This window comes from Monodelphis domestica, chromosome 4 (genome assembly GCF_027887165.1).
Source record: "Monodelphis domestica isolate mMonDom1 chromosome 4, mMonDom1.pri, whole genome shotgun sequence".
NCBI lineage: Eukaryota > Metazoa > Chordata > Mammalia > Didelphimorphia > Didelphidae > Monodelphis > Monodelphis domestica.
This window is the reverse complement of record NC_077230.1, coordinates 11,469,882-11,480,298: the sequence shown is the minus strand read 5'-3', so window position 1 is coordinate 11,480,298 and position 10,417 is coordinate 11,469,882. Positions and strand designations below refer to the sequence as shown.

General features: G+C 38.7%; 1 protein-coding gene across 26 annotated transcripts in view; it reads right to left on the bottom strand.

Moving 5' to 3' along the window:
* Positions 1-548: 548 nt before the first annotated feature.
* Positions 549-10,417, bottom strand: part of TIAM1 (TIAM Rac1 associated GEF 1) — a 302,352-nt gene continuing 292,483 nt past the window's right edge. For 16 of the 26 annotated variants that reach the window (XM_056826011.1, XM_056826024.1, XM_056826021.1 and 13 more), the window contains 3 exons: positions 9,822-9,909; positions 8,329-8,501; positions 549-3,028 (listed from right to left, as the gene is read on the bottom strand). In XM_056826011.1, the coding sequence (XP_056681989.1) occupies positions 2,559-3,028; positions 8,329-8,501; positions 9,822-9,909 (731 nt within the window). In that variant the 3' untranslated portion in view covers positions 549-2,558. Of the gene's footprint in view, positions 3,029-6,013; positions 6,074-8,268; positions 8,502-9,821; positions 9,910-10,417 lie in introns of all 26 variants that reach the window. The other 10 variants (XM_056826027.1, XM_056826031.1, XM_056826028.1 and 7 more) reach the window with 4 other exon arrangements.

Here is a 10,417-nt window from a genome sequence, read left to right as displayed (position 1 = left end):
GTGAAGGTCAGGATTTAGAACAAATCCTCTACGAATGCCCAGGATCTACTACTTCCAGGCTTTAACTATTCTTTTAAGTTGATCCTCAGAGTAACAAACTCTGGTTGGAGACGGCTAAATTCTCCATCGCTAAAGAACTTATAAAATATGGCTATGGAGGGTGACTTGATTAGAGGATAGACTAGCTTGGAGTTGTACTAGCTTAAATATTACGTTAATATTTGCGAAGCACTTTACAGATATTATCTCTTTTCAACCTCACAAAACTGTGAGGCAGAAGACATCATCATCCTTGCTACAAGAGAATTCTTTTTAAGGCTCAGGCAAGTAGCAGCCACTCAATAAAGGCTTCTTTCATTCCCTCTCACCTCCTTGTCCTTAACAATAAGTACCAATACTGTGTTGGAGAAATAAGAGATCAAAGTCCCAATGAGTAAATGTCTCAGGCAGGACACCAGCATAGGTCTTCTGAGTTCCCTTTGAATTCTAAAACTTGATGATTCAGTGCGCTCTTCCCTCGACTCACTTTCCAATCAAGCAGAAACATGTATTTTTCAATGTTTTATTTTTGACAGGCATTTACAACATTCCATTCATGGACCTAAAAACATAAAAATAGACCTTCTTTCAGCTTATAAAAGAAATATATAAGAACCTTTGACATAGACACATCATGACAATATGTACAGAGACAATGAAACCTTCTCCAAGCACCAGATTTTGCAGTATTTTAAAACAGGCCATGTTTCACTGGGTACAGTATATAAGGGCTATTAATAAATCTCTACCTCTCTAATCAATTTAAACAACTGAACTGGAGTTAATATGGAACAATGAAGTGATACAAAGGGTATAGAAACCATTCTAAATTTTTTTTTTTAAGAAAACCAGATAGTATAGCAAAAGTTTAATAGAATATGATTTTCAAAATATTAAGCTCAAGCCCCTGGAAACCCAAAAGGGAAAGGGGGAGTGAGAGTGGAGGTGGGGAGGATATAGGGTAGGAAAGCAGGTAAGACTAGAGGGGACATAAAAGCATTACCGTTTTGGAACATTTTCTATTATGTCTTAAAATATAAAGTTATAAATGATTTTGTATAAAATATAATCCCTAAAGCTACTATAAAATTCAGGTTCTTAAGTACCTACTGATGTGTCAAACACCGAATAGATATTTATCCCCAAAAGAAAGTTTTCATATTTGAGCCCTTCTTTGGAAGTGAACATTTGTGGAATGGGATGGTGTGGGGTGGAGGAGCTATAAACCCTTTTTTTTTTTTGCATTGTTTTAAATTAAAAGTGCCATAACTTGATTTTTCCCCTTCCTATTTGGATCTACTTAAAACATTAGATTTTGATATGTCTACCCTGCTTTGTTGGCATGAAGAATTGTTAAACATTAGAGTCTTGTGAAGAGGTTTTTGGTTTCTCAGTTTGTTTATCATCTATCGTGGAAGAGAACATTGATGGATAAAGAAACAATAGTAATGGGGAAATCAACGTATACCGTATTAAATTTTTGTGGAAATGATCGATGTGTTGGTCAAGTTCTCCACCCCACCCCTATCTTGGCTATACTCACCAGACATGTAGAGACTCAGCTACATTGCTAATTCAAATAAATTTTCATCTCAAATATATATTCAAACATAAAATCTGCTTCTTGAGAAAACAATTCTTCCCAAGAAAGAGTTCCAGTTGATCTTTCCCATATAAATATAAAGTCACTATGCCTAACTCTTCATTTTATAGACCTGGAGTTACATTAACACTGTAAAAATCTCAACTCTCTGTGCCTTGCACATCAGGTAACATTTTAAAAAAAATAGTGTTTTGTTTTCAAGTGATAAATTTGGATCTCTTTCTTAAAGAGTTTGGCATCTTTATGGTTCTATGCAAAACTAGAGCTTCCAACGTTAACATTAAAAAAGATCAGCCACAGACCAAAAAAAAGAGGGGAAGGGGAAGGGAAAGGCTTATCAAAACATAAATTCCCAAGCCCTTCCTCACACATTTCTAAAATACAAATATTCTCTGACATCTAGGAAAGAAAGGAGTAAGAACACTGCAAATTGTACAGAGATAATTGTTCAAGGCAGTTTCCTATCAAGGAGATGAATCTCACAGATAAAAAAAAAAACAAAATAAAACCAAAAAAAGCCCCCAACCCAACCCAAACCCTTTGTTCTCTTTGCTATCACTTAAGCTCATCTGTTGCAATACGTAAATGCCTTCAGTAACCTATTTTCCAGTGCTATATAATGCGCTTTTAAAAAATATATACATATATTTTCATTTCTCAGCCCCTGATTATTGGAGAATAAATAAAAGCCCTTAGTAATGTACACAATACAAGACTCCAGCTTATTCTTTTTCAAATTCTAAACTATTCTGTTTCTGTTAAAACTTATGATGTGGCTACATGGTTCTGGAACAAGTCAGCTGCCAAAACCCTGTGTGCAAGTGCGCAATCTAAAGGATAAAGTCTTCTCGGTATGTAGGAGAATGGGGGGGGGGGGGGGGGGAGCTACAAATACTACCTAAAGGGAAAGTGACATTTAGATTTCAGTGTTCAGTTTCCTGGTGGGGACAAAATCTTCACGTCTAACCCAAATGACTTCCTCACTAGAGTTCTCCAGGCCACCATTGATGCCAGACAAAGCTGCTTGCTTCTTGAGCTGGGTCATCCTTGAGGCATGACTATCCATAGCTGGTTGGCCTCTTTCCCGCTGACTGAGAGAGGCAGCTTGTAGCTGCTCCTGAAGGTCTCTGTCCTCTGGGGACCCTTTCATGGATTTGCAGTATTCATCATCGTCACTAAGGATGTCCGTCTCCTTGATGTCATCTTGCTCCTCATACTGAGCAAGATCAAACTGTTCCTCTACCCAGCGGTCAGTGTCCCTGCCACTGGAGGGGTGCTGGGACTCTGTCTTAGGGCTGCTTGTGGAGACAGCATCTGAATCAATGGTAAACCTGTTTCGGGCCAGACGCCTCCTCCTTCTCCCAAGAGATTTACTTGGGGCAGACACTGCACACACACAAAACAAATATAAAAATAAAACCTCCATATGTTTTATGTGAAACAAAATTCCAGAAAATATGCCAACATAGACTACATTCCCCTAACAACTTAATCATTAGATGCATCGAATCCGAGTTTACCGTGGTCCCAGGGAGAGATTCAAGTATTTAAAGAGAGACTGTGATAACGGAGGAAAGGATAAAGAGAAACAGACTTCATTCCCTGAAAGAGAATCCTTTTTCACTTGTCTTCTGTCCACCGAGATGTCAGATGTCACAGAGTGCTTGCTGCCATTTTCTTAAACGAGCAGCTGAGTGTGACCCGGGGTTTCATGCCCTTATACCTAAGGAGAAACGACTACCCCTTTCCTCCTTTCCCTCCCCACTTTTAATAGTAACACAGGCAATATCTTAGTGCTTTCAAGAATCAAGAAAGACCTTAAGGCAGTGGCCATGACCTGAAAAAGCTCTTTAGACTTGGATTTTTTTCTGTACCAAAGGAACAAAACCATCAATTTGCCTCTTCTAAGATTTTTAGTCAGGCTAAAAGTTCAGAATTTTATTTCTTCATTCACTCATCCATCCATCCATCCATCCATCCATCCATCCATCCATCCATCCATCCATCCAATCAGCCTGGTTCTCCATCTGCCCAGGCTGGTAGTGCAAATGCTTCTCATGGGCCTGATCCCACTATTCATCAGTCCAGGAACTTTGGCCTGCTTTGTTTCCAACCTGGGTGGCTCATGCTCCCCTAGGCAGCCTGGTGGTCTCCATATTGGTTCCAGACTTGGTACAGACACACAAATAGCTTAGTTTCCTCTAGCTCATCATTTCTAAGCTCAAGGACCACTTCTGCCCCCTCAGCAGCAGGCACCAAAGTCATGGATCACTATGCCCTGTTCAGAATGTCTTTTAGAGCTCATCAAAGATTTTTTTTTTGGGGGGGGGGGGGACAACTAAAGTTGGTCAAAAAAGTTCGTCTTCCCGGCCATCAAAATATATTCTTTATAATAAAGTTGATTATAGGCTCAGAGTTTAAATTTAACTTTGGAGCTCAGAGAACCTGACCATTGACTATACCTTTAGACAAGTCCTGCAGGCATCATCTGGCCTTGAACCTTTTCCCCTTCTTCCAGAAGGTGGACTAGTTACCAATGACTGGGTCATTGTAAGGAATTAGTAATAAATGATTGTAAAACGCTTCATAAACAAAGTGCTGTCATCTGTCTACACAAGGAAAAGGGGGAATTCTAGGAATTATTGGCTCATAAATATACAAAGTGCTAGTCACATGGCAAAAGAGCTGCTTTTCCTTCTCCTCTAGAGATAAAATTGTCCCATTACAGACAAGAGGGTGAAGTATGATGATACAAAAGGTCAATCAGAGCCTAAAGTTCAATCCCACATAGAGAACTTCCTTGCCTGACACCCAAACCATCACATTTCAGGGCAGCTCTATCCTGGAAACTACTTTTAACCATTCCCAGATCATATCGTGATTATCCAGCAATGTCAATCAAAGGCTCAGTGGATTAACACAGCCATAGGGCACCCACGGCACTTGGACACTGGTTTGCCCTTCAGCTAATTTAGACCCCTGTTCCCTTTTCATACCAAGGATGATGGTAAAGAAAATGGCATGTTCCATCCTAAAATGTGGACAAATATACTCTGATATGGGAAGAAATGAAAGCCATTTCCAGGAGAACTGAAAAACACTCAGAAGGAAGACAGCATTTCTGTTCAAATGGATCTCAATATCAGAGTAGAATTTGGCTTTTTTTACAGAGCCAGCTTTAACTCAATAATTGATCATTTGTGGTCAGAGCAATAACTAGGAATTTCTACACTTATTGTGCCAGCACAATTCTGAAGAAGGCTCAGTGGGAAAGGGGGGAAAAAAAGGACAGGGAGAGATACAAAGAAGATTACCAAGGGTACAGTAACTCAGGGGAAGTAAGGTTAGAGAGGGAACTGTTTCTTTCTTACTTTAACTATTCCTCCAAACTAGGTACTAAACTCAGCTATTACATTGTTGCAGAAGGATTGAAAGGGCTGACAATGCCCCTAGAAATTTTAGGACTCTGGACTAATATTCTAGTTGCTCCACCTTAGTTACTGTTCTGACTGAAGTTAAATAAAGGGAGTCGAATACTATTCGTCTTTCCTGGTGATGAGTCAAAGTATTCTGCTTTCAACTTTAGACAGAATGGAATCAGAGAGTGAAATTATCTTCATTTAGTGACAGCTATCTGCTAACACTTCCACTTAAGAACTTAGTCATCTTGGGTGAGCAGATCGCACTTTTTCAGACACATTCCCTGACTTTCCTTTTCTAATATTAGAAAAGATTGCTTCGTGTTGGGCTGCCTCAACCAGTTATCATCACGTGATCATGCGTCTGATTACAGAGGAGTGCTCTCCGAAGGAGAAAGACAAATATGTTTTTAGCAATGAGTCAATGAATTATTCATTTGCCCGATCCAACAGGAGGTGGTGAAGGTTCCTCAGGACACTCACAATGATGCCAAGTTTGGAGTGTTTTGTTTTTTTTAAAAAGGCTTAAGAAATCTCATCAGGAACTCCTAATGAATTCCCTAAAGACCTGAAATGCTTACTTTCAATGAACTTGAGTTCGCTGAAATAGGAATATACAAAATACGAAAACGGGCAAAATATAAATGGCTGACTGCATCATTATCAAGTATTTCTGCATGGAGAACAAATCGCTGAGAATTTCTAAGTTATACTCTTTAAAAGAAGAGGAAGAAAATGAGAAGTGATCCTTTCTAACTAAGGGCCCCATGGAACTATATAAAGATGGACAATATGGTAGAATTGGCAAGATTCCCTACAGACAGCAGTGCAGAACAGGGCACATACTCTATGGAGAAGGCATTTAACAAATATGTGTTCATTCACTGAAACCTATCTAATGGAAAAATTATGTTTATAACTTAGAAAACAAAGAATTACTTTTCAGCATTACCTAAGCTTTCTCTTTGAGGGTCTTCACCCAGTCACAGGACACTGTGTCTCTTAGAGATAGCTGAAGAAAACGAGGAAGATGATGGAGGAAAGGTCAGACAGTGTAGGACAACCTCTGGTTGCCTCCAAGGGAGGAGGAAATGAAAATATCTGGATTTAATTAAGGAAAATTCTACTTTTTCTAGAAATATATCACAGCCAGGCTCCCAAAAGGATAACTGCTACAATACTGCTTCTCTCTCAATTTCTTATTTGTGTGTGTGTGTGTTTGTGAGAGAGATGGAGGGTCTGAGAGGGAAGGAGTGAATCAACTTTCCCCCTTTTCAGAACAGGTCAAATCATTCTCAAATTAAAAGACCCCTTCAAAAAGCCTCTCCCATGGATATGTTAAGATCATGTAAGAGTCACCAAAAGAGAGCAACAGAGATGACTTTCTCAATGATACTCTGATTACTAAAAATCAAATGAAGCTGAAAATAAGGAAAATTCAATCTGTGTTTGCCACTGCAATGGAGATGGAAGACAGTCAGCACAGATTTCATCAGAAGAGGTTTTCTTAAAGATAGAGAGGTCCTCCAGATGCTCTTCTTTGTCAATATTGTTTTGATTATATCAATCTCAGAACATTCCAGAGACTCCTGAACAAAATCCTTAATGATCCAAAAAGAATTTGGCCTTACAACCAAATGGGAAAAATCAAGTGTAAAAACGCCTGCTGTCCAGATTATGATCTATCACTATAGGTACGTTGGACATTTATTGCAAATAGAAAATAAAGGAAGATCTTAATTAATAATTAAACAAGAAAATAGTGGTTATATGTACTGTCTTTGGGAAGTGTTTTTAATGACTCTAAACCATGTCCTGAAACAAACTGATCAAGGTCTATTTTTTTTTTGTTTTAAATTCTTACCTTCTGTCTTAGAATCAATACTTAGGATCAGTTCCAAATCAGAAGAGCAATAAGGGCCAGGCAACTGGGGTTAAGTGACTTGCCCAGGGTCACACAGTTAGGAAGTATCTGAGGCTACATTTGAACCCAGGATGTCCCATATCTAGGTCTGGCTCTCTATCCATTGAGCCACCCAGATGTCCATATTTTTTAACAGCAATATTCTTCCAGAGAGGTGGCAAGGTATAGTAAGAGGCTGAGAAAATCAGGAAGAACTGGGTTTGAGTTCTACCTGTTAGCATATGCTGTGTGACCATTGGCAAGCCACTTAATTTCTCAGTGTCTTGGGCAATTCTAGAAGACTATAAATTATAGAAGACTTGCCAATCTGCATCACTGAGGGAATTTCCACATAGGGAGTCCTCCATGTAATGAAATCACAAATCTGGGACAAAAAAAATCTCTCTAGAGGCTGTATGTATGAAAGTCATGAATGCTAACACGGCTAAAATATCAAAGTTGAGAATTACCAAAGAGCCAATGTAGAGACATACTTTTGGTGTGCTCAGGCTGCGATACACTAGCCATAAAGAATGGTACAGGAGAAGCTAGTACAACAGACATCCTCCAAATGATGTGTGATCCAAAAGGGAGGGAGGCCAAGCATGAAGCTGAATCCAGAGATGCCTGATGGATAGTCTGTGTTCTCCACTGGATCCATAGAGACTCAAGAGCCAAAAAAGAAAGGTCCGCACTCTTAGGACTTTCCATGGAGATTTACATACGGACTGGACAAGAATCATCAGTATAGGGAAGCTTAGGATTTGTGCCGTTGGCAGGAGCCTCCAATTCAATGAGATCACAGATCCATCAAAGCACTGAATTAAAAGAAGTCATATCAAGCATGAGAGCAAGGAAAGAAAGAAAGCAAACCCTCCTGATATTTTAACTGCCCACAAGACCAGAAACAATAACAAGAATGAATGAGCTACCGAGTCACCGTACGAACAGGTTTCCAGAATAGCTTTCTGGGAACTTGGTGAAAAAGTACACCCTTTGCTCTCTAAACAAAGCCAACCAGCATGCAAAGCAGCTCTCTTCATTCCTATGGAGTGCTCAAGCCTACTCTTCAAAGAGGATGTTATTGTCACTGGCTTGGGAATAAGGGGTACGATAGAGCTCTCAGGTCAAAAGGAGGAAGGCAGCAAAAGGGAGACTTGAAGGGGAAGGGAAAAGGTATAAATAGATGATAATAGAAATGTAAGAGAAGGAGGGAAAATCACACCCAAGGAAAGCCAAAGCACCAGCCTTAACCCTACACAAGGCAATACCTTAGTTTTGCTCAGCAAGTAGGTTAAACTCACTTGGGTCCTATGATAGATTGGGGATGACAGGGATCTTTAAAATCTGTATCCCTACAGTACCTGCCCTGCTCATAGCTGGCCTTGCACCTTTAAGGGGGTATAGTCTTTTTCCTCCAAAAGGGACATATTGCTGAGATGAGGGCAGACTTTCTGTTTTGAGGAGCTGTCGTCTGTGTTTATCGCGTAAAATTGAATGCACAGCCTTCAGAAAATCTTTTCTACTTTCTGGGGAGCTGAAAAAAAAAAGAAGAGAAATGATTCAAATAAGTTAAAAGGCAGAGGTATTTAATATTTATCTAGAACTTCTAATGATATGGAACAAATGAAATCAAATGCCAAATAATCTGTCTAATACTTAAGGACAGAATCATAGACTTAAAACAATAACCATTTTTTATGCTGCACCAGCAAATGAGTAAACATGTATTTCTTTCTCCATAATATTTGATATTTATCTATTACCACTACCAGTACATACTTATCTATGACTAGTGGTCTAAAAGTAGACAGATTTTATACAGCAAAATATAATCAAGTTCTGTTCTTTACAAACATTTCAGAACTCAAAATACCTAAAATGCTTTCTTAAACCTGAATCCTATCCTTTCCTTTCCTTTCTTTCATCCGTCCGTCCGTCTATCCATCCATCCATCCATCCATCCACACATACATCCTTACATTCTGTCTCAGAATAGATACTAAGTATTAGTTCCAAGGCAGAAGAGAGGTAAGGGATAAGCAATGGCATGGGTTAAGTGATTTGTCCAGAGTCATTCAATTAGGAAGTTTCTGAGGCTGAGTTTGAACTCAGGACCTCTCGTGTCCAGGCCTAGCTCTTTACCCCACTGAGCCACCTAGCTGCCCCTCACATTTTAATTTAATATTAAAGCCTCTAGATCTTTCAATATATATTGTATTTACCAAATATCTTATTCTTTTTTAGTACACATAGAATAGGCAGTCAGAAATGCTTCTGTTAATACTTAGTAGATTTTACAGTGGATGGCTCACTAGTCTAGGCTAAGGCTCCACCATGATGTCACCTTGGACCACTGGCTTCAACCTGTGTCTGCCTCAAATCTCCAGGTACAAAAAAGACACAATAAAATTGATATTTGATCCTCTTCTCTGTTCTCTCCCTCCCCCTCATCCCAATTCCTCAGACTCTCAAGGATGCCATAAAGACAAATGTGAGCAAAGCAATTTTTTCAAGAGAGGAGAAATTCGGCATTAATTATTGCCAAAATATTACAACATATTATAGATGTAAATAAAATAGTCTTTCTTTTGAATGTTACAAATATATAAAAAATTACATACTTCTTCAAAAGCTAAAGCATTAACCATTCTTATAGCCAGAATCTGTTGAATACTATTAACATCGGCTGGGTTGGTTTTTAAATCCAGTGTAAACACCAAGGGTCTTTAAATTGCATGTTTTGTGGCTCAAGTTAATGTTTTTATCAGGCCCCATGACATAAAAAGTTCTGTACAGGAGCAAGCCATACAGGGGCTCTTGCATCAGAAGATATAGTTTATGCGTGCACACTTACCTGCAACAGAGGTGGAATGACCTCTCTGGTCTCCCTTCGGATTCGGATTTAACATGGACAATCTCACAGACTGAATTAGCTTCTGCATCTAGGTAAATTGAGAGCAACATGATGAACTAATATGAATTTCAAACTGATGAACAAACACTGGGTTGTACAAAACTGGTTTTCATTCTTCAGCATAAAGATGAAATCATGCAAAACTGCTTATGTTCAACCGGATCCCCCAAACCTAAAAGAAAAGTGGGTCTTCTTGGAAGCATAAATAAAGCTGTTGGACCTTCTCTAATTTAGGACAGTGGAAGAATTCTTGCCCAAACAAGGGTTACCAAGAATCAGTAGATGAAATGGACAATTCTTGACTATATAATGTTGAAAAATGTTTCCATAAAAAAATCAATGCAGTTACAATTATAAAAGAAACAGCTCCTCTAATTTTTATACTAGGATCCTTAATATTAATATCATGTATCAACTTAAAATATATTTCGGAATATAACATACGGTGTTGGTCTCAGGTTAATTTATGTCAGACTGTTTTCTAGTTTTCTATTCAGTTTTTGTCAAATAATTCTTTGTAAAAGAATTTGTTTTCT